General features: G+C 39.9%; 1 protein-coding gene across 1 annotated transcript; it reads right to left on the minus strand.

The window, feature by feature from the left end:
- Positions 1–15,837: 15,837 nt before the first annotated feature.
- LOC134819839 (uncharacterized) lies at positions 15,838–25,608 on the minus strand. Its single transcript, XM_063829989.1, has 5 exons — positions 25,588–25,608; positions 24,433–24,513; positions 24,026–24,170; positions 16,091–16,264; positions 15,838–15,950 (listed from the first exon to the last, which is right to left on the minus strand). The coding sequence occupies exons 2-5, from the start codon at positions 24,511–24,513 to the stop codon at positions 15,838–15,840; spliced, it is 513 nt and encodes a 170-aa protein (XP_063686059.1). The 5' UTR covers positions 25,588–25,608.
- Positions 25,609–25,857: the final 249 nt, after the last annotated feature.

The following is a 25,857-nucleotide window of genomic DNA, read 5'->3' on the forward strand; positions in this document are numbered from 1 at the left end:
TCCATAGTGTGGTCCATAAAGCGCCTTACATAATTTACTTGTATATGAGACAGTTTACCTTGGTGACAGATCATCGGCGCTGGTTCGTATATTTGGCATAGAGCCAATTCCCATAGAAGACTGCCGTAGGTAACTAGGTGGGCTTTATACCTTATAATAACCATAATGACAATTCAATATCGAAATACCAAGAATCATGCTAACGCTGATATGTTATCCAGGCGGCCAAATCGGTAACACACCTCTGTGAGGGAGAGAGAACGAGTTTGTGATATGTCGCACTGAATACTATGAGCGAGACTTTACTCATGCTGATTAGTGGCGAACGACACTCGAAAGACCCGATTCTGAGCAAGTTTGGATACACCCTGAATGTTTGGCCGAAGAAATCTAAATGTACGGGATCTCAAAGCTTCTGGACTAGAAGAGACGAGTAGAGCCATGAACTTGGGTGTTTAACTTGGGGAGCCCGTGTCGTATTCCCGCAAACTGAGAACACTGTAATGGATATTCTGCACGCCACTCACAATTGGAGTAAACAGTATGAAAGACTAGGCCAGATCTTAACGGTTACTTACTGGCCCACTCTTTTACACACAAATCGTAGGATACAGCTCGACGTGTGAGACATGCGCCAAGTAAATGTTAAGAACATGACTAAATCGTTGACCCACCCTGGGCTAAACCATGCACTTTCCAAAGAGTACACGCGACTTGCGGCCCATCCTGGCACAATGTGGCGAATAATTATAAACCTTACAGCAATGGCCTGAAGTGTTCAAATTGAACACAATACAACATCTAGTTGCTACATACGTGCTTTAGATCCATATTCTCTCGTACAGGTACCCCAATCTTGTCTGGTAACATTACACCACATTCGTGTCGGATGAAACTGAGGATATCTGAATCCTGTGGTATAACACCACGAAGTTCCGAACGTATTCTCCAAATCAAACGGATTCTGCGAAACGACCATGTTTTCCGTCGGTTAAAATCCGCCCTGAAAAAGATTCTGTAACCAGTAAGACGTGTGCAAAATCTGAACGATTTCTGCTAACTTACCGCAACACACCCATTCGTCCTACAGGTCAAACACCAGCTGTGATAGCGTTCAACAGAACTCTGCGATCTAAACAACAACCAAATCAAACCAACCCTCGATGAGGGAGCAGAATTGCTATCTGAGAATATGCAAGTTGCCATTAACGAATACCCCAGAACTCGAGATTCCGGGAAAATCAGCTCCCATTTTTTCGCCAAATGGACGACAAAAGCCACTGTAGCAAGCTAGATAAGCAAAAGACCGGTGATAATTCGAACAATTACGTGGTCCAACACGAGACAGGATGTAAAGAAACACTCTGACGCAATAAAACCACGATAGGGCCACGTTTTAAGGAATGGAACGAAAGCATCACTAGTCCGCAAAAAACGCAATTAACCAAGAGATACTCCTCTGACATTACGTTCCCGAAGCTGCATGAAAACAAGAGACGGAGAATGAATGCACTAAACCTAGATTCCCGAACGGCAACAACTGAGGCGTGGCGAAACCCGCGTTCCCCATCAGGATACCTCACCGTCTAAAGAGACTGGAGCGTCCCAACCGAAAAAGTTGCTTCCCCCCTGAAAACCAACTCAAGCAGTCCGTGTGTCTGAGAATGTCCAAACCTACAGCCTACAGGTGGTGCACCTTACCTGAACTGCTGTATGAGACCAACAAGAAAGTGCTAACGAGTGATGCTATCACAAAAATGAAAACCATAGTTTAGAATGAGTAATCACGAACTGAAATCATTGTAACCCTATGTTGTAATTTTGTCATAAACCGCTGTTTTTATCACATTTTTAGAGTCACTCATTATTTTAAATTTACAGATTTTCCTGATTTCACTTAGTATTTTTTAATAATTCGACAGAGACCGTGGCTAATCCATTTTTTATGGAATTATGAGACTTACAAGTTTTTTTAACGTTTAAGAAAGCAAAATGTTTTGCTAATTTTGTCCGACCTGTGGAGAAAGTATTTTATGTCTGTTTTCCTGACAGTTAAATTAAAGACCAGTTTGGTTCCACAAAAGTAATTGTTCCACATTTATTAACGCGCGGCGACGTTTAAGCAAGTCACGCTAAAAAGTGACCAGCCTCCTGACCACAATTTTGCGCGCGCGCACTACTCCTCGTGTTTTAAACGCGAGCCCAAGCTAGTTGTATCGGCCGACTAGCTATAAATGCCGAAGGAGATTGTTTATATATATTGAACATTGATTGCCTATCATAAATTTTTATTAACTATTTGTTCATCCCTAGCCTCTATGTTTACGTGTTAACAACTTGTTTTTATTTCTACGCTCACGCTACAACATTCCCCCGCCAAATGATCTGAAATCTTCCAAGGCACCCTTGAACTGAAGTGTACTGTAAACTTTATCCTATTTATGAATCAGTCCAGTATTACTCTAAAAATGCATACGTTTGCTGCGTTTCTCTTACTCTCTAATCTTAGGCTTTCTCTGTTATGTAAACGTGCAAGCTACAAGTGGTTGTGGTATCACCGTGTTACCAACGACCATGACCATACGCCCCCCCCGGGGGTAGGTGAAAAGGAGACAACATTTGGGTGACTCAGTTGAACTTCTCAGCAAGGCTATGTACGAGATGGAGATCACAGCAAATGAAGCAACTATCACCTTCGTGCGTGAAGAAGATGACTAGAACACTGCGTGTGACTTGTTTGCACGATGCGGTTAAGATATTTGGAGGAGTCACTGGTGTACGTATCCACGACTACAAGATGGCCTCAAACTCAGTTAAACATCTTATGGTTCGAGACACAGGAGACCATCATTAAGCTGCAGTCAGAACTACTAGCCTGCAAAAAATGAACAGTTGAATCGTTGCAGACGTCAGTTAAATCGTCAGTCGGAGAGTCTGTCAGGCTGAATTCCAATCCTTCAGCTCGGTATTACAGGCGAATTGTCCAAATCTCAGAAGCCTGTCAGTTCTGAAATGATCAAGAAAGCTGTGAAAACTGTGGTACAGGAGGAAGACCGAAACAAAAATCTGATGATTTTTGGTTTATCGGAGCAGGACAATGAGGAGCTCAGCTACCGTGGTCAGTGAAGTGTTCTCAGCAATCGGAGAGAAACCCAGAATCGAAGCCTAGTAGAGTCCGGAAAGCTCTAACCTGGCAAGGCTGTGAGACCATTAAAGTGACTGCGGCAAGTGCAACAATTGTTAATCAGATTCTCGCTAAATCGAGAAACCTGCGAGCAACGGAAAAGTTTAAAACTGTTTTTATCAGCCCAGATCGATCTCCAGAACAGAGAGCCAAGCAAAGAGAACTCGTCAGGGACATGAAAAAACTGGTAACTGAGCAGCCTGATAAGCTACACTTTATCAGAAACGGTGCTATAAAGAGTACTGATAAGACTAATAAGACTGCAGAATGAGCTTGTGTGTTTTTAATAATTGATTATTATTAGTGTATTCAAGTTTTTGTTGTGTGGAGGATGTTTTTAACTCACTCTTGTGTGCCCAGTCTTGCACTGTCAGTATTTCTCGACACTTTGAGCACACAAAACTGTCAGTTTTTCGCGACAATTGTCAGATTTCGTTTTCAGTTCTGTCAATTTCAAGCGCTACTAGCTCCTACTACTAGTAGTCTACTTCAGCTCACATTAAAGGGAGTTTTCGTCGTGCGTGTAGCGCCTTTCAAGTTTAACTTGGACGGATAGGATTTATAAAACTTCTGATTATAATATTTATACTATATTGTATTTTGTATCTATGTATTTTAGTAAATGGTCATTAGAACCACCGGCACCGTCCGGGCCCAAACAAACGGATTATAAAAGCTGTGCCGGGGTTATTTATTCAGCGGGAAAAAACTACAGCGGGAGCCGGGATTATCAGAATCTATTTAGCGGGAGCCGGGATTATCAGAATCTTATTCTATCCCGGAGGGGTTTATAAAGGTATGGGAGGAAGAGGTGATCCCTGAGGATTGGCTTAAAGGTGTTATAGTGGTTATCGGAAAGAAGGGCGACACCTCATACTGCTGCAATAATAGGGGTATAACTCTTAGGGCAACGTCTTCTAAGTTCTTCAAATGGTTCTTCTTAAGAGGCTGGATGGTGGAATGGAGTGTCTTCTTAGGGAAAATCAGTGTGGGTTCAGACAGAACCGCTCATGTATTGATCAGATTTATTCCATCCGCACCATTATTCACAACTGCATTGAGTTGAACATTCCACTTTATGTTAATTTCATTGATTTTAACTTTAAGGCAGCGTTTGATTCCATCAGAAGAGAGTTTATTTGGTCAAGAATGAGACACTATGGACTTCCTGAGAAATATGTTAGAATCTTTCAGGCATTCTTTAACGGAACCATGAGTGCTGTCAGGGTTAATGGTGAAATGTCTGATTGGTTCTCTGTTAATTCGGGCACTGGACAGGGTGATATCCAGGGCCCTCCTGTATTTAATTTTTGTCTGAACTTTGGAATCTTTTTGGCCGAGGTTCACAAGGCGATCAGTCATGGTGCTGTACCGCAAAAGGAACTAAAGGGTGCAGATGATAAAGTTATCATGGATAGTGACTACGCTGATGATCTGGCAGTGATGGACAATACTGAAGAAGGGCTGCAAGAGTCCACTGATCTTATAGCTTATTACACCTCTTATGCTGGGTTGAAGATCAACGCTTAAAAGACACAATGCATGGCGATCAGCAAGTGTGCGTCCCAGCGACCTTACACCGAAAGAGACAGTATAAAGCTAACAGTGGGGGGAGAACCTGTTGAACAGGTCAGCAACTTTTTTATCTTGGGTGCCAACATCAGTGGGGAACATCAGGGGAAACCCTGAAGAGATAGAAAACTACCGCCCAATATCTACTCTCTCTATATTTGGTAAAATCTTTGAAAAGATCATTTACTCAAGAATATATTCGTTTGCTAGCTCACAGGGTATAATATCTAAAACACAATTTGGCTTCAGGCAGTCACACTCTACTTCACATGCAGTTAATCACTCAGTAAACCTTATAACTGAATCTCTAAAACTTAAGCATCATGTCTTAGGCATATTCATAGACCTTAGCAAAGCTTTTGATACAATAGATCATGGTACATTACTTGTCAAATTACAGGGCTATGGGATACGTGGGGTGGCAAATGATCTTATAAAAAGTTACTTAACAAATAAATCACAATATACTGAAGTTGTTGGTGAGAAATCTGACGCCTTGAAAATACAGTTTGGAGTCCCTCAGGGTTCGATTCTTGGACCTCTCTTATTTCTCCTATATATTAATGATATCGCCAACAGCTCCAGTTTGGGATCATTTGTCACCTTCGCTGATGACACCAATATATTTGTGACTGGGAAATCTAAAAAGGAGGCATATATGCGTGGTAATTCTCTTTTAGCTAGTTTATATTCCTACATGCGAGCAAACAAACTCCATGTCAACTTGTCTAAATGCTGTTTCATTCACTTTAAACCAGCATCGTCCTCCCAGACTGACAATAATTCTGAATATACTCTAACCATTGATAACTTTCCAATAAAACAAGTTGCATCTGCTAAGTTTCTGGGAGTCGTCATCGATGAAAAGCTAACCTGGGAAGAACATATAAAATCACTTAGGCGTTCTCTCAGCCATGCAACATCAACTCTCTGCCGCCTACGCTGCTCCCTCCCAGATTTCTTACACCGCCAGTTGTATTACACTCTATTTGAATCACACCTCTCCTATTGTATCACGGTTTGGGGTGGGGCAGCCAAAACTCGTATAAGTTCTGTATCAAAGCACAAAAATATTGTCTCAGGGTACTGTTTGGCGACAGGGAGGCATACCTAGATAAATTTAAGACCTGTGCTCGTGCTCAACTGTTTGGCAACCAAAATCTGAACAAAAAATTTTCTTGAAAGAGCACACGAAACCTTTGTTCAAGGAACACGGAATACTTGCCGTCCAAAACCTGTACACTTACCATTGTTTCCTTGAGCTCTATAAAATCACGAAATTCCGTGCTCCGATTTCCCTCCATGAAAATTTCACCTGCTCAAGTAGGAAACCCACCCTTATACTAAGCCAAGCAGACCCCCCTGACAACTTCACTAGCAGAACGACTCGTATTTGGAACGTAATTGTGCCTAAGCTTGGTATACGTGACTACTGTCTAAGTGTGGCCTGCCTGAAGTCTAGGATGAAGCAATCACTGCTCGTCAACCAGCATAACCATGCTGATCTTGAATGGACAAACAAAGATTTCGAATGCTCTAATCTAAATTTTGACATTAAGTCTACCCTAGGGTCCACACATCCAAAATGATTATCTTGAAATTGAAAATTAGCTGGGTGTGCATTTTCCTTTGTCTTACTAACGTGTGTGAGCGCAGTGTAGTGAGAAAGTGTTTTTAACAGATTTATTATTAGACTTAGGATTATGATTTTTAATATATTACATTGATATAAGATTTATTTTTGATAGGTACTTAATAAAGTTGATGAATTTCCCTCCCTATTAAAATTTTAAACCCATTCAGTGAAAATAGATAAACGAAGATCTAGATATTGATACATATTATAACCAACATTGCTTATATTCTGCCTTGTAAACAAAGAGCAAATCTTCTTAATGCCTTCTTCCTGTCCTAAAACTAAAACTTCATCCTATTAAAGTAAAGGCCAGTTGTTACCACAAGCTATTATACCGTCCCTCTCAAAAACATGCCTCAGCCTCCATCAAAAACAATTTAGTTTTCAGTCCTTCTAGTTTCCAAAAATCTACCGAGCTAGTGTTCTGGTGTGCACAAAAGCCCCTAAGCCCGTGCATTCCTTGCCCCGCTAGCTGCCAGTCCTTGACAAACTTCCAATAGCAAAGATCAACTAGTCATTTACAAATTGAGCACTATACAATTTTAATTGTTTTAAATATTTGACTTTGTAAAATGAGCTAAAACATTGATTTATTAGTTTCATTGATTTATTAGTTTCATCATTGACCGAGATCTTGACATCAGGATCCAGCGTGCTAATGGTGCGTTCCATCAGCTTTGGAAGATATGGAACAGTCGAACTATAAGAACGCCCACCAAGATCCGTATCTACAAAGCTGCTGTTATTACTATTCTGTTATATGGAGCTGAAGTGTGGAACACAACAAAGAAGCAGATGAAACGGTTTGAGGTCTTCCATCTGACCTCCCTAAGAAGAATCTTGAAGATAAAGTGGTTCTTCCATGTCTCCAATGAAGAAGTTCTCAGGCGTGCTGGAATTAAGTCTATCGAAACTTTCATCGGTGCGGCTAGACTAAGATGGTACGGACATGTTGTCAGAATGCCAGAGACGCGGTTTCCCAATTTCTTACTGGATTGGAAACCAAACTATGGAAAGAGACTGAGAGTAAGACCCCGCAAAGGCTGGATGGCCTGTGTACTCGAGGATGCAGCTGAATTTACATGTGTCGATAACATCAGCAGAGATGCAGTAAAACAGTTGGCTCTAAAGCGAGTGGAATGGAGGAACATGTTACGCCGTAGAAGAGATGTGTGTGATGCAGGCCACTCCAACGACTAGGAGGAGACCTCTTCATGTAGCAAGTATGTATGTACAAGAAAAAGAAATCTTCAGTCTTTCGACACTCTTTGTCTGTAGCATTGGGGTGTCAAATGTTTGACGTATGAAGCCGACATGTTAGATTTTACAAGTTTGTGTTTTAAAAGTTGAAAAGAAGAGCAAATCTCAACATATTGAACACAGAGCAGCGTGACCTGACGTTGAATATTGCTTTAGCGCCTACAGATAGTAGCATTTGTATGGGCGAAATAGCGTATATAAAGGCTGACAGAGAAGCCTTGCCTGCATTTGAAATTCAAATGAAACTTTTGTTGCCACTAGCTTTCGTCGTTTTATATGACATTATTTCGTCGCAAAAGAATCCTGACCCCATCTCCCCTTCAAATGCTGGTAACTTTTTAAACATTCAAACATGATATAAAAGTAAGATTGTAAATTTCTCATTCATTATTCAGGATATGGTTAAAAATTCAAACTTTTTAATAAGCTTATTTCAGGAGACTGCGAAATCAGGGAAGTAGGAGGTTTCCTAAAATACGTTTGTGACATTCCGCCGCCACGCGAGTATCTTAAGGATAATAATACCTACAATTGTATCAACTCGTCTCAGATTTACAACATCGTGCATGTGCAATTAGGAAGGTTAGTGCTCTATATAAATATTGAAAGGAAATGAAATAAATCATTTATATCCCGCTTATATTTAAAATAAAAATTGCCGACGTCAAAGCGACTGGCATGGTGACAAAAGTGATAATTTAAACTTCATATAAAATGTCCAAAAAAATGTAATGTCTAGTTTTAAATTGAATAAGAAGTAAACAATTATATCTCACTCATCTCACAAATTCTACCATTTCTGATAAAATAACGTTTATTCGGATCTTCCTTGAAAAAACCACCAACTTGGAAACAAAATCTGTATTATTTGGCCCTTTCAGCATTCGGTCAGACCAGCGTTTGGTCCAATCTGTTTACCCAAGGCAACTTTCTAATTAATAAATTAAATAACTATATACAGGATGTCCCAAAAAAAAGCGACTAAGTTAATTTTTGTTAGTAACTCGCCTTAGATTTACCCGAAACTCATAAAGACTGAACTTCTCAGGCCATGCTCCATGATCTGTGTTAAAAATTGAAGCACCTCGTTCACTAAACAGATTCAACTTTCAGGGGCTTTCTCACCACAGTGGATGTTCTCTGTGAAGGTGATCCACACTTCTACCAAGCTTGTGGTATCAATGGAGGAGTCAGCTTGGGGAAAAATGTAGAAAACGCGAACGTATTTTCTTCCGGTGATACCATGAAAAACCATCTACAATATCGTAAGAAATAAATTATAGTGTTCCAGTATATATAACAAATCGAATAAACTCTTTTGCCAAAGCTCGGTCGGGAAAAATTACACTTAGTGATGTTAGACCAGGATGAATTGTAGATTCTCTTGAAGATTCGATCAATAGCGTTTTAATTTTTTTCTTCAGGTGATTACCCGTGTGGATATTTCTGTTCAAATGGAAACAGCTATTACCACATTCCGGATTTAAATTTCAGTGGGTTCTTTGGTTTTATATTCCAAGTTTGTGACGGCAAAAATGACTGTCTCAACACAGATTTAGATGAGAGATACTGTACAGGTTACTCTGAACAATGCAATTCAGTGTGTACAGGTGATCATCATAGCTGCTCTGATGAGAGCTTCTGTAACGGGTATAGTTATGGAGTTTGGTGTAAATCCGGACAATACTTGCCCCCCTATCTAATCTGCCACGGAATTGACGCATGTTTGGAGAAGTCAATCGATATAGATTGCTCAATAAATGAAAATTCTACAACCTGCTTCAATTTACAGACGGGAATGAGAGAGCCCCTTTATAATTTCTCCAGATGTGCTGCACGATATACTGCTTCACAATTCAGTACAACCATGTCGCCTTTAAACTTTTGTGAAAATTACTTTGATCAAACAAACTGTTCGGACCCTTTGAGAGTTGGTGTTATTTGCCCAGTAAACAGTTTCATGTCGTCCATTGCAAAACAGATTATCTGTAAAAGCGGGTCTGGATTTTTTAGTGGTGAAGCCCCAAAGATTCCTCAAATTTGTGATGATGGACTTGATAAAGCCTGTGTTCAGATCAGTCTGTCTTGTTTTCTTCATAAACATTTCATGTGTAATGGTGAGGCAAACTGTGAGGACTTAAGTGACGAACTGCATGAACATTGTGGCCACATGACCACCAAAACATTCTATCGGAGGTTTATAGGGGCAACAGTAAAAGATAAGATTCCATTTCCGCTGAAATGGGTTGGTGATGGGGTTAATGACTGCCTGGATGGTGAAGACGAAGTAGACAATTGGCCTACCTGTGGACAGGGAGTTACGGCTCGATATGTAAGATATGAAAGTCCTTGTAAGGAAGTATTTCTGTGCTACAACATCGACCAACAGTTCATTGAGTTCGATGATCTCTGTGACAAAAAGGAATCCTGTCATAATGAAAATAAAATTTGCTTCATGTCGAGGCAAACGATCACACCCGTCACTATAGCCCTAAGAGATGAGAAAGGCAGAGTGAGGCTTTTCTATTGCCTAAAGGGTTTGAAAGATGTTGAGTATTTGAAAAAGAGCGCATGTTCTCCTGCAATCCATCTTAAATCGAACAAAATTTTCGGCTACAACAAACAAAATTATGAATTCATGGTGCCAGATGCCATGATCGATTGTAGACACGTTTATGGAGAACACTATGTTTTTTTAAGTTGTCTTGGTCGGTGCAGTAATAACTCTATCTGTCCCCTCACTAGACAAATATTGTGGAACTCATGTCCAGGACAGTTTGAAAACAAAAGAGTGTTCACTGAAGGTAGCAATGGTGAACTTACTTTCTTGCTTAGAGATCACAGGACAGGTGAACTAAGCGATGACCTTTTTCGATGTGAAAATAACAAATGTCTCACATATGATAAAATTTGCAACCTGGTTGATGATTGTGGGGATTCATCAGATGAATTTTCGTGCTCCAACCATTACCAGTGTGAAACATCTAAACAGTATCTGCCAATAACACAAAAGTGTGATGGAATTATTCACTGCTCTGACATGTCAGATGAATGTAATGATACTTGTGGACAGAGACTCATTAGGAGCTATTTTATTCGGATTGTCGCGTGGGTTGTTGGGATTTTAGCTATCCTTTTAAATGGAATGTCATTGTTTAAAAACATTTCAACCATATCGAAATGCAAATCAGAACCAGCACTGCTGAATAATGGTCTGATCGCCTTGATAAGTTTAGGAGATTTTATAATAGGATTGTATATCACTGTCATCATCGTCTATGACAGCTACTATGGCACAAAAATACTGCTTGACGCACTTAGACTGGATTTCTAGTGACACGTGTGTCGCCCTTGGTGCCATAAGTACAACAGCTTCACATATTTCGTTATTTTCCATGACCTTCTTGAGTTTACATAGGTTGTCAGGGGTTAAAAATGACTTCATGATCCCGAAAAGTGTTACAAATTCAAGCTTGGAGAAGTTGGCGGGTATGGGTGTCATAATACTAACCGTCTCTCTGGTGATCTCATTGACACCTCTTTTGAGAACACTGGAAGATTTCTTTGTCAATGGAATAAGGTTTGAAGCATCAAATACTTTATTTCATGGATGTCCTAACAAACAAATTCTGTTGTCTATACTGCATGAATACTATGGCAGGATGACGGTGGACGACCTCACATGGGTACAGATTGAGACTTTGGTGAATCCCATGTTTTCAAATGATTATGGTGGAATTTCGTACAAGCGTCAATCATTTTATGGTAACGATGCAGTGTGCTTGTTTAAGTATTTTGTCAGAAAAGATGAGCCGCAGGGAATATTTGTTTTTGTTATACTCAGTCTCAACTTTACGTGCTTTGTTGTGATCGGAGTTTCGTATGGTGCAGTAGTGACGACAACTAGAAAATCGACCAACAGAGTAACCATGAACAATACAGACAAAACAGCTACGAAAATAAACGCCAAACTTCATCGAATCACCATCTGGATCATTTTCACTGACTTCGTGTGTTGGGTCCCTTTTATTATAGTCTGCTGCTTTCATTATTTAGATATTTTTGATGCAACAGACTGGTACTCCTTTTTTTCGCTCTTAGTCCTTCCAATAAACTCAGTCATAAATCCTATCCTTTATGATCGTTCTATGGAAACATTAATTTATTCAATATACTTTAAAATAAGAACAGGAATGATGAACCTGTTATCACTCATCAAGTTAAGACGATCGAATATAGTTCAAGAAAATGCAAATGCCGTTGTAGATCCAGGCATAGAACTACAAGAAATGGAGCCCGCTGTTAATCAAATGGCAGTTGGGACTGCATCTGAACCGCAATCATCAGTTGTAGTTAAACCATCAGTAACTCGATCGACCACTCGTAGACCACTGTTTATTTTTTAAATTTGATAGAATTTATTTTTGTTTTTCAAAAATGATGTTGACTTTTCGATATGACGTAGCTGTTTCCGTATAGCCTAAGTATGCGCGTTTGAAGGACTATGAACATGCTAGCTCTTTTCATTTTGTTAGTTGGGCGGCATTTTGGGATGTCTACTTATATTTTTTTTAATAGTTATATCATTCTTCATTGTAATGGCAATACAATTTAAATTTTGTTTTATTTAAAATGTTGTTTTACTTATTGAAACCTACCTACGCCTTAATATCACTAGCAGCAACCCATCTAACCCTAAAATGGTGTCAAGACTTGAGAGACTAAAATAGATTATTTAGATATTACCTATCTAGGTAAACTTAAAACTATAGGTAAAAATATAATATTAATCATAAGCTAAAATGTACTAATCTTTGTATTCTAAATGGGGAAAAAGAAGAAACATTGTCAGTCAGTCGAGAAAATTGTCAGTCAGGCTATATGGCAGCTTTGTAGATGTTGTGACAATGCTAGTAGTGGTCCCAGGCTTGCGACTGGAATTGCGGTGTTAAATCGATTTAATGGTATACCAACGATCCACCTCCCACTTGTTGTTTGGTGCTTAGCATTAATAGTGTTAGCTGTAGCCATTTATAGCAAGAATCTTAAAACTAAAGGGAATGACAAGGAAAAGAGGAAGGAAAAAGAATAACGGAACAAACAATTAATTAAAGTATTTACAGGAGCATTAGTTATTATAATTACAAGCTTCAATAATAAATCACTGACTAAAACATCTAATTAAAATGACACTTGGTACGCTCGCCCATTTTCACTGGTCAGTCTGAACTTCGGTTTAGCACGTTGTACACTTATTCACCTAAATTTCAGAATTTTTTCCAGTTTAGCAGAGTTAGTACCCGTGTTTCAATAAAATCAAATGATATCAGGGGAGTTATTTAATAATGTTATGGTCATCTAGAATACCAAACTTCCTGAAAACGTTATTATATTTCCTCAGACAACGTTTAATACCTTTAATCAGTCTATCACGGCTATATCCTCTATCAATTAGAATTTTGAATATCTTGTGAAGATGGGAGGTAAAGATATCCAATCTAGTGCAAACATTTAATTTTCGTTTTTGACACCACTTGGGAGTCCAAATTTTGGGCACTAAAATTCTTATTCATTGGCCAATTTTGTATTGTTTCATGCTGATTTGAAGGCCATTAAAGTATTTGACCCAGTCAAAAAAGTTTCAATTGTATATCTTTTACGGTTTTTGTGGAAAGTCGAGTTAAAGTTGATGCCGTGATGTCAGTAAAATGGCACGGATCCATACATATATATCGTCTCGCTTTATATATAGTAAGATTTTTTTATTGACATCTTTCAATTATTATCATCAGAATTTATTACAATATCAATGTTGTATAGAATTTCTAAAAATGGACTAGAGAAACCAAGAAATGCCTTGACAAGTGTACAGCGATGATAACAATCAGGGGACACCAATACACCCAAATAACCAAACAAAAGGCCTCGAGAGACCTGATGAAAAGTCGAGCAATTACATTGGGCCCCAAGTGCAGAAGGAGAAAAATGGGCAAATAATACGAGCTGTGACCTTAGGAGGCATTTCTAGGTTTTTAAGAATAATGGCCACAACCCAGAAATTCTCAATTACAATTGGCTGATTTGTAATATTGTCAATGGAATGACGTTCTAACGATAAAATTTAAATAATTGAATATAAAAGACTAAATCAAAATTGTATCCGAATAAAGCAAAAATGCGTGATGAGTTATGAGTACCTCAAAAAAAATAAAAACAAAAATAATAGATAAATACACTACCCGTAGTCAGGAGAAAAAGAATTGTCAGGATCTGAACTAGGGTCAATATCTACAGATGCAGTACAAACATGTTCCTTCCAGATGTGTTTAATAAGTTCTGTTTTAAACACACCTGGTCTGATAATCTCTCGAAGGGAAAGAGGAAGTCGGTTCCAAGTGAGATGAGCTCGATAAAAGTAAGATTTAGATATAGCTGAGCCAAGTTGAATTGAAGATATTACTGATAAGTGATCAAGATGTGAGCTTCTCAGTCGGCTTGACCCGGAGAAGAAAGTAAGGTAATTAGGCAGAGTGGTGCAAAGGTGGTATTGATGCACTAGGGAATGAAAGAACTTGAGATCATGGTTATCAAACCTGTACTTTAGGGGCAGAATATGGCCATACAAATGTGTGAAAGGTTTGAGTAAAGTGTGATCTTTAAGTCTCGAGGTATGGGCCTTTGATATTGGCCTGAGATAGGGTTTTTCGGGTTTTCAATGGATATCTCAAGTTCGGCTGCTTAAAATTTAACCAAAATCTCACCGATTATCCGTCTCCTGGCCATACAGCGATGTGAAAAGGTTGAAGAAAGTGAGACTTTTGAGTCTCGAGATATGCGCCTTTGTGACCCCCAAAAAAGCCCCTTTGGATTAGGTTTCCTGTGTTTGCAAGAATATCTTGAGTTCGGCTGCTTAAAATTGGCCGTAAATTTCACCGATTATTCGTCTCCTGGCCATACAACTGCGTGAAAAGTTTGAAGAAAGTGGGACTTTTGAGTCTCGAGATATGCGCCTTTGTGACCCCCAAGTTTGAGTATGCAGGGAGGCTACAATGGATTCATCAAGTTGGATTACTATTGTATTTACTCAAGTTGCAATTAGTATCACTAAAAGAGGTGCGCTGTAAATAAAACAATACAGGTCCACTAACAGATAAAACATGTAGAATATAGTTGGGGTGCAGTATCTCCAAAATCGCCTGATAAACAGTTACCATGGTTCCTAGAAGTTAGACTGACCCGATATAGTCTGTTACCATGGTTACTATAAGTTAGACTGACCCGATATAGTCAGTTACCATGGTTACTATAAGTTAGACTGACCCGATATAGTGAGTTACCATGGTTACTAGAAGTTAGACTGACCCGATATAGTGAGTTACCATGGTTATTAGAAGTTAGACTGACCCGATATAGTCAGTTACCATGGTTACTATAAGTTAGACTGACCCGATATAGTGAGTTACCATGGTTATTAGAAGTTAGACTGACCCGATATAGTCAGTTACCATGGTTACTATAAGTTAGACTGACCCGATATAGTGAGTTACCATGGTTACTAGAAGTTAGACTGACCCGATATAGTGAGTTACCATGGTTATTAGAAGTTAGACTGACCCGATATAGTGAGTTACCATGGTTATTAGAAGTTAGACTGACCCGATATAGTGAGTTACCATGGTTACTAGAAGTTAGACTGACCCGATATAGTGAGTTACCATGGTTATTAGAAGTTAGACTGACCCGATATAGTCTGTTACCATGGTTACTATAAGTTAGACTGACCCGATATAGTGAGTTACCATGGTTACTATAAGTTAGACTGACCCGATATAGTGAGTTACCATGGTTACTAGAAGTTAGACTGACCCGATATAGTCAGTTACCATGGTTACTATAAGTTAGACTGACCCGATATAGTCAGTTACCATGGTTACTATAAGTTAGACTGACCCGATATAGTCAGTTACCATGGTTACTATAAGTTAGACTGACCCGATATAGTCTGTTACCATGGTTATTAGAAGTTAGACTGACCTGATATAGTCAGTTACCATGGTTACTATAAGTTAGACTGACCCGATATAGTCAGTTACCATGGTTACTATAAGTTAGACTGACCCGATATAGTCAGTTACCATGGTTACTATAAGTTAGACTGACCCGATATAGTCAGTTACCATGGTTACTAGAAGTTAGACTGACCTGATATAGAAGTAAGACTGAGATCGGAGAGAACTGTCTCCACAGCTACGTTGCTTTTCTTTTTAACGCAGCTCCGTTGTATTGGCAGGTGATATGCTGAACCAAGTGCTAGTTGATACGTAAATAATAAGGAGAGGCAATTAATATCATAATTGTAAATAATTATTCATAAAATTATCAAATATCAAATTGGAGGTTACATGGTAGTGTTGCTATGGTTACATGGTGTGACTTACAAGGTCGGCGGGACTTCATCTGTAGAGGACTCGGTTTCAGCAGCGTGTCTCCAGGTAGATGTATAGGTAACAGGTCTCTGGGTAATGTTATGAGTTCCACTGGAGGGGGACTTGTGCGGGGCGAGGTCCCACACTTGGGCATTTGCCAGGCATCCTGCACTTCCTTTACTAGTCCTGCGTGGAGAGGGGGTTAGACACGACTGGATAGGGGGGGGGGGGGGTTAGAGAGGGATGGGTTGGTGGAGAGGGATGGGTTGGTGGAGAGAGGGTTAGAGAAGGGTGGGTTGGCGGAGAGAGGGTTAGAGAAGGGTGGGTTGGCGGAGAGAGGGTTAGAGAAGGGTGGGTTGGTGGAGAAGGGTTAGAGAGGGGTGGGTTGGTGGAGAGAGGGTTAGAGAGGGGTGGGTTGGTGGAGAGAGGGTTAGAGAGGGTGGGTTGGTGGAGAGAGGGTTAGAGAGGGGTGGGTTGGTGGAGAGAGGGTTAGAGAGGGGTGGGTTGGTGGAGAGAGGGTTAGAGAGGGGTGGGTTGGTGGAGAGAGGGTTAGAGAGGGGTGGGTTGGTGGAGAAGGGTTAGAGAGGGGTGGGTTGGTGGAGAGAGGGTTAGAGAGGGGTGGGTTGGTGGAGAGAGGGTTAGAGAGGGGTGTGTTGGTGGAGAGAGGGTTAGAGATGGGTGGGTTAGTTGAGAGAGGGTAAGAGATGGGTGGGTTAGTTGAGAGAGGGTTAGAGAGGGGTGGGTTGGTGGAGAGAGGGTTAGAGAGGGGTGGGTTGGTGGAGAGAGGGTTAGAGAGGGGAGGGTTGGTGGAGAGAGGGTTAGAGAGGGGTGGGTTGGTGGAGAGAGGGTTAGAGATGGGTGGGTTGGTGGAGAGAGGGTTAGAGAGGGGTGGGTTGGTGGAGAGAGGGTTAGAGAGGGGTGGGTTGGTGAGAGAGGGTTAGAGAGGGGTGGGTTGGTGGAGAGAGGGTTAGAGAGGGGTGGGTTGGTGGAGAGAGGGTTAGAGAGGGGTGGGTTGGTGGAGAGGGTTAGAGAGGGGTGGGTTGGTGGAGAAGGGTTAGAGAGGGGTGGGTTGGTGGAGAGAGGGTTAGAGAGGGGTGGGTTGGTGGAGAGAGGGTTAGAGAGGGGTGGGTTGGTAGAGAGGGTTAGAGAGGGGTGGGTTGGTGGAGAGAGGGTTAGAGAGGGGTGGGTTGGTGGAGAGAGGGTTAGAGAGGGGTGGGTTGGTGGAGAGAGGGTTAGAGAGGGGTGGGTTGGTGGAGAGAGGGTTAGAGAGGGGTGGGTTGGTGGAGAGAGGGTTAGAGAGGGGTGGGTTGGTGGAGAGGGTTAGAGAGGGGTGGGTTGGTGGAGAGAGGGTTAGAGAGGGGTGGGTTGATGGAGAGAGGGTTAGAGAGGGGTGGGTTGGTGGAGAGAGGGTTAGAGAGGGGTGGAGAGAGCTCTCTAGGGTTACAGAGGGAGTTTTGAGGGGTGGAGAGGGGGTTAGAAAAAATGGGATTGTTGTCAAATGAAGTTGACATCTAAGAAGCATCTTATTAAAAGGGGTATGATCAAAATATAGATGGGAATGAGGAGGGTTATAATAGTACAGTAAGTTGTACGGTTACCATAAAAACCACTAGTGAGTGTGAAGCTGCATTTATTGTATCAAGATTATCTTAGATAACGGCTTTCGCTCCGTATCGAATATCTCGAGTGTATATATCTGATTTCAGATGACGTAATCATCAGGACTCACGCAATCTAGCTTTACTGGAGCAATACTCCTCCAAATCTTTAACAGAAATAACAGGAGTACAGGAGAAGTTGTCTATTTCTTTCTGTTTACTGAGCCTCCCAGTAGCTCTGGGCAGGATCCTGAACTCAACACGGGGCAGCAACATCACAAAACAGCTCTAAAATCAGTGGCGTTCCTAGTCCTCCTACATCATTCCTCCCTGAGTATTCAAAACGAGCTGGCAATCAAAATATTCTAATATTCTACTTAACAAAGCGCATTGTGACATGGACATTGTCTGATCATTTTAAAAGTGAAGACATGCGAGCATCTTGTGCCTACATGCTCGTTTGAATATGATCGAATATCCCGGGTTTCACTCAAATTGCGGTAACACCTCCACGAGGGGCTCTGCACCACCGCCGCGCCAAAACAATCACACCTCAAATAGTAGTTTAATCATGCACAAGAGCGAAATCAGAGTTTGCGAAACGCATTATAAGTCGGATTAGCTCTTGCAACTGAAAATGTAATAAAGGCAACACTTGTAAACAAATATACCATATTTATAATACTATCACAGAGCCACACCGTTAACGATAGCAAGATACACGCTAGGTACCGACTCTGACAGAGAGCACAGGAGTTAACAAAGGTCTAAATAATGCAACCTTGATCGTGCAACAAGCCGCTCTTAGCCAGCTCGTATTAATCAGTAGTAGTATTGCTCAGAGTATACACGTCTAATGTAGGGCTGGTTGTAGCAAGCATTTTATTGATAAACAATCATTATTCATTATGTAATGGCATACCGGTACTTTGATAAGATAATAACTATCATCCTCTCTATCTAGATCGTGGGAAATTATTAGGATTGGATAAGAATGGATGATCGTTCCAGATTAGATTTCGCCGACCCTAAATTAAGTTTTCTTTTAGGAAAACTTAAGAAAGAGAACGCATGATTGTTGTATTAACTGATGCGTGATTTTCAAGCAAAACGAGTTAGGAAGTCTGTCAAGAAGACTGTATCGGTAATAACAAATAGTCCGTAAAGGCGGCTCCAAACAGCATCGCTCAGCAGTTATACATCCAGCGTCGCAATTTATTAGCAATACTTCAGGAGAGACCTGCCCTTGTATCTTGTCAGGCTATTAGGAGAGACCTGGACACCTGTTGAAAAGTATCTACTATATCATGTAAATCATGTAGTAAGTAGTAAGTAGTCATGCTAATTGTCACTACTATGTAGCGAATTGTAACTCAGAGATTTGCACCCGCGCAGATGGAACGAGTACACCTCATCTTCAGCAACAGAAATATACTGTGGAGGATCTAACAATCTATAGTGGACGAATAAACGCATAGATTGAACTACATTATAACAGCAACGAAAACACAGTTTCACATCCGGTTATCCACCAATCAATTATGAAATAAAGTAAAGTGTGTCAAAGACGCAATGTGTACCGAATAGGACGCTATCTAAGACGCTAAGCTGCATGCTAACACTTTTATGTGCGAGTTTCAAGATATTTCTCTGTTAGGATAATTGAAGATCACCTGAGAGTTAGATACACATTTACACAACTAGCTACATAGTAGTAGTAACTTGTAACTATGGTAACTACGGTAACTAGTAATGCTACCATAGTTACCGTAGTTAAGTAGTTAGATGTCCTTCCTGCACGTTTATCCGACAAGATACACAGTATAGTAAGGGGAAAAGTGGCATTCCGTTGGATTTGAATGTTCACAAGGATTTCTCAACGGAATATGGTAGTTAAGACCCCTACGAACATAATTAGACTTGTTGCCAATTTTGTATCTCAACAGAAACACCACTTTTACCACTTTTTACCACCTTTGTACCACCTGTCTGGTTTGCCAAATATCTTTAGTTGTGAACGTCGTAAAAGGCTGCAAATTAACCTAGAATGTTTATCTTATCAAGGAGTAAAACTTTTGTGCGAAAAATTTTTACATTGGACAATCAGCTAATTGGATAATTACCAATTAGTTAATCACCAAAAAAAGTGAAAATTTTTTATTGGCTCAAAATGATTGAAATCGTTTGAAACACGGAGAAATGTAGTTTTTAGAAAAACTTCAAAAATTTTTCACTTAAAAATTTTTTTCGAGACTTGGAAAAAAGTTTGAAAATTTAAAAATATTTTTTTCCGCCAAAAGTGATCGAATTGCATGAAACGTGGATAAAAATGCTTTGCAGAAAAACTTCGAAGATTTTGAGATAGGGGAATACTAAAATCATCAATATTTGAAGTTGGAGTTCAGTAAATCTCGACATATTTTAGTAATTAGGAATAGCTTAGCGGAAAGGGCTGAACCTGAAAAAGGTTAACCACACAATATTAGAGTTTCATAACTAATTACAATATTGCTTTATCAAATTCCACATAAAGAAACAGCACAAAAGGACCATTTAAGATCGAACCGATTTTACCTGCTGTACTATCATTTTATTGATTTCAATGATCAAAACCTCTGTACCGTCAATCTTGCCAATCTATACCGGGTATCTGAATGTACCGGACCTCTTATTTACCTCTATAATTAGACCCAGTTGTGCAAGAAATGCGATTTCTCACAGGGGTTTCTTTTAACTGTGCACTTTTTGTCACTCTCGCAACTCGCAAGAGGCCCGGTATTATAGGGGGGTATAGGAAGCGAGTGTAAATATACCTTCCATCATCCACTGTAGCTTTTTTGTATTGGTAATGCGCATGCCGCTTCGTTTGCTATGCAAGATACCTCGAATAACCCCCATATGTCATTGCCAGGGTCGGGATAGAGCTGGAGATAGCATTGAGAGGTTGCTAGAAATAACTAGACTTAGAGTAAACTGGTGGTAGCTGGGTGGTGCTAGCATGGATGTAGCAGAACGTAGCTACACGGGGTTTCATTGGAGTTGGTTATTTTAATGGCCAAAGAGTGCCGGAACTAAAGTTACTTAAGATTGCAGTTGAGGGGCAGTGTAAACCACGGTGTAGTCAGGGACACAGAGCTACAGTGCAGGAGTACTGCAAGTGCAAAAGAACAGTGCAAGTGATACAGTATGCAACAGTAAAACGCCGAAGAAGGAGATAAGATTGTGGCTGCAGAGGAGGAGAGGAGCTGGAACCTGATTTTGTTTGGGTTGAAAGAAGAGTAGGAAGAAGAGTTTCCTGCTCTGGTAACTGCATTTTTGGAAGAGGTGGGGTGAGAACTTATTTTCAAGCGACAAGGGTGGGCTGGAAGCAACCAGGTACAGCTATCCGACCTATTAAGATCACCGTCCTGAGCTTAACAGCCTTTCATCAGAATCTGATGAAAACAGAGAGACTGACCAACCCTTTTTATATTGATTGATCAAAGTGAGTCTCTTTAGCCCTCTTCTTCTTTAGAGCTTTAGGTTAGTGATCAAACTCTTCGCTACTCGCTCTTCACTGGATCTATCAGGACAGATTCACATCTTTTTAGGTCTCAACCAGCCTTAGTTTTCCTGTTTTCATCATGTAGTACGTTCTGCTACCTCCATTTTAGCACCACCCAGCTTCCATCAGTTCACTCTAAGTCTAGCTTCGTCGGCGTTTTACTGTTGCAGACTGTATCACTTGCACTGTTCTATTGCACTTGCAGTACTCCTGCACTGTAGCTCTGTGTCCCTGACTACACCGTGGTTTACACTGCCCCTCAACTGCAATCTTAAGTAACTTTAGTTCCGGCACTCTTTGGCCATTAAAATAACCAACTCCAATGAAACCCCGTGTAGCTACGTTCTGCTACATCCATGCTAGCACCACCCAGCTACCACCAGTTTACTCTAAATCTAGCTATTTCTAGCAACTTTTCAATGCTATCTCCAGCTCTATCCCGACCCTGGCAATGACATATGGGGGTTATTCGAGGTATCTGGCATAGCAAACGAAGCGGCATGCGCATTCACAATACAAAAAAGCCACAATGGGGGCACAGTGGATGATGGAAGGTATATTTACACTCGCTTCCTATACCCCCCTATAATACCGGGCCTCTTGCGAGTTGCGAGAGTGACAAAAAGTGCACAGTTAAAAGAAACCCCTTTGAGAAATCGCATTTCTTGCACAACTGGGTCTAATTATAGAGGTAAATAAGAGGTCCGGTACATTCAGATACCCGGTATAGATTGGCAAGATTGACGGTACAGAGGTTTTGATCATTGAAATCAATAAAATGATAGTACAGCAGGTAAAATCGGTTCGATCCTAAATGGTCCTTTTGTGCTGTTTCTTTATGTGGAATTTGTGGAATGAAAGCTGTATTGTAATTAGTTATGAAACTCTAATATTGTGTGGTTAACCTTTTTCAGGTTCGGCCCTTTCCGCTAAGCTATTCCTAATTACTAAAATATGTCGAGATTTACTGAACTCCAACTTCAAATATTGATGATTTTAGTATTCCCCAATCTCAAAATCTTCGAAGTTTTTCTGCAAAGCATTTTTATCCACGTTTCATGCAATTCGATCACTTTTGGCGGAAAAAAATATTTTTAAATTTTCAAACTTTTTTTTCAAGTCTCGAAAAAAATTTTTAAGTGAAAAATTTTTGAAGTTTTTCTAAAAACTACATTTCTCCGTGTTTCAAACGATTTCAATCATTTTGAGCCAATAAAAAATTTTCACTTTTTTTGGTGATTAACTAATTGGTAATTATCCAATTAGCTGATTGTCCAATGTAAAAATTTTTCGCACAAAAGTTTTACTCCTTGATAAGATAAACATTCTAGGTTAATTTGCAGCCTTTTACGACGTTCACAACTAAAGATATTTGGCAAACCAGACAGGTGGTACAAAGGTGGTAAAAAGTGGTAAAAGTGGTGTTTCTGTTGAGATACAAAATTGGCAACAAGTCTAATTATGTTCGTAGGGGTCTTAACTACCATATTCCGTTGAGAAATCCTTGTGAACATTCAAATCCAACGGAACCCTTAAATCGACCACTTTTCCCCTTACTAGTAGGTAATTAATATGAACGATGCACGCAAAAGTTTTTAGATAACTTTACAAGATATTTTAATAACGGATATGGCAAGAATACCTACAATTTGAGGATCACGTTTTAGTAGTGTTACCATAGTTACCATTCAGTGCAGCTGTGGTAGTAAGTAAATAGTTCACAGAGGGAGGGTATCTTCACAGCTAGCTAAAAGCTATATATTTACAGTATACAATGCAATAGATGACCGGAGGGACCTTATATAGTATTGTCTCATCACGTGACAGGTGACTTGCTATCATATAAATGTAATCTCAAGAAATATTAACGGTGATGCTAGGGTCAAATTTGCTGCACCGTAGTTTTGTAGATTAGAAGGCGGACCTATGGAATATGACTCTGCAAAATCAGCTCTCTATAACACTTTATATTACACTCGGAAAACATTACAGAATCTCTCTTATGAAGTAAATCGTAAGACAATAAATCCGTGATATATTGAAGGAAAGTCATCGTTGTTAAATACGTCAAAAAATCGGCTCAAAATACGGCGTATTAAATGTTCGAGAGAAATACGTAAGAATACGTGAAGCTTCCAATCAATAAGCCCGAAGAAATTTAATTTAGACCCTGTTAAATTTTGTCCAGAATACTTTTAAAATTTTTCCGAAATACGTGCGCAGATCAAATTAACGCCGCGCATTTTGAATTCGGTGAATTTTCTGAGCGTTAAAGAAATAAATCAAAATTCGCGTTGGATAAATCTAGTTGGGGCACACTTTGTCGGAGAAGGAACCCGTGTTGTTAAGAAGTGCAGACTGCAGGTGACAGAGGAATCTAAACAAAGAGCTAAAAGACGCAAAGTTACAGAACTGTTCGATCAAACCACCCTTCTGTGTGCTCAGGGAACCTATCGCGGAATTCTTCCTTGTTGAAGCTATTCCTTTCTCTAAAGTCGAGAGCCCGTACTTCCTTAATATGGTCCAAGCCCTCTCCACTATGGGGAGAAGAGTCTCAGTTCCGGTAAGGCAAACTCTAGCCACCACTCTCACTGATCAGAAGTATCATCAAGTAGCGACTATGGTCGCTAATGCTACTTTAGACCGCGGACCGCAATTTATTGTAAAATATTTATTGTAAAAAATCGTTCTTACTCCACAGTGGAAATCGAAATACGCGAATTTTCGGAGACAAATACGTTTGCGTATGCATACGTTTGCTTGAAACGCTACGTATTTAACAGCATTGAGGAAAGTCAAACTAACCGATATCGTAGTGCTGGATGTAGACAGACTCACTGAGATCACTCAGGGAGATGTTGATCACTGATCTGCTGACAGAGCACTCTGAAGGGGACATGACGATGTCAGTAGGAGCAAGACTGTCCCCTCCTTCACTTTCATTCAGGTTCTGCGGAGAGGGCAGTTAGAGGGGGTTTAGAGGGGGAGGGGGTTGATTATTTATAATTAGGCCATTTTAGATAGTCTTCTTGAAAACTTTTGTATTATCATATATGGTAAAAATGCAAAATTTCCCATAACATTTGCAAGTATTGCTATCAACTCTACTGTCCAGGATCTACTGTGCTCTGTATTGTACCATGTTACCATAGTTACACTACTAGTTACCATGGTAACACTACATGTTGGTGTTGCTTGTTGTCCCCACAAACCTTGATATCCAGTTCAGGTTCCTCAAGGTCCGTGACGCACAGACCCTGCCAATCTGTGTTGTACTTCCCTTTGAAGGGCATCTGAAAAACGTTACGGTCAAAGTTTAGAGCTCCGACACTAATCGTTATACTCCTGGTCCCATCATAATACCTGGTTTTCAATATTACCCGATCCCTCGATTTACCGAAAGTACGTGCTACTCCTAGCCCTGCGTGAGAAGTTGATGTAAATCTGCCTACATTTAACGGTAATACACCCAGTAAATAAAGTTCTGGTCATAAATAATAATATTAATCTTATATTATGCTAGGTTTTCCCTTTATTTACACTAGATTAATGTTTCTCATTCAACATTGTCTCGTGTTTCTATACGTCAGTACTGCACAAGACCAATCACCCGTTCAGCACTTTGCTCCTTCATAAAGGTTTTCGATGTTTATTTTTACTACCCATGATCCGCACTCTGCAGTGTTATTTCTCAGTGTTGTTCACTTAAAACAAATAATATTACATTTTTGACATAACAATCCTACATTAGGGATCTTTCATCAAACTATTGATGTCACTGTGTTTACATATACTTAATCCGCTTAACCTGGTTTTAACTAACACAGTTTTAAACTAAAATCACCGTGCTCTTTTAGTATTCAAAATATGTCTCACGTGACTTATAAACCGTTTTATGATTAAATTTTAAACGGATTCTAAGTTGTAAAAACCTGCTTGCAACACCATATTCTCATGCTGCACTTATCATAATTCTAGCGGCAAAACTATTGAACAGTGCATAAAATGGTGCATAAATAGCGCATAAAACGGAAATTGCTTGTTATGGTGAGTTTCAAGGCAGATTTCAAATCTTTTAACCAACCACGATATTATGTTGCATCAGAACATTCAGGTTTTATTTACATAAAATCATCAAAACAATTATTAACATAGCACGTGATTAAATAACGCTTTTAAAGTCCCAGAACTTGATTAAATACGTTTTAAAGTTCATCAAGTAAAGATCCATTCTCTGGAATTTGGTAGTTTTCAATACTGGTGGAGGAGGTAATGTAACCATAATAACACTGCCATATAACTTATAAGGCAATATATATAACCATAGTAACACTACAATTCTCTAGAATTTGTAATGTAAAACTCACGAGGTAGTTTTCAATGGTGGTGGAGGAGGCAATGTAACCATAATAACACTACCATATAAGGCAATATATATAACCATAGTAACACTACAATTCTCTAGAATTTGTAATGTAAAACTCACGAGGTAGTTTTCAATGGTGGTGGAGGAGGCAATGTAACCATAATAACACTGCCATATAAGGCAATATATATAACCATAGTAACACTACAATTATCTGGAATTTGTAATGTAAAACTCACGAGGTAGTTTTCAAATAAGTTTCGAAGGAAGG

This window comes from Bolinopsis microptera, chromosome 8 (assembly GCF_026151205.1).
Source record: "Bolinopsis microptera isolate Bmic1 chromosome 8, MBARI_Bmic_1.0, whole genome shotgun sequence".
In the NCBI taxonomy this organism is placed as follows: domain Eukaryota; kingdom Metazoa; phylum Ctenophora; class Tentaculata; order Lobata; family Bolinopsidae; genus Bolinopsis; species Bolinopsis microptera.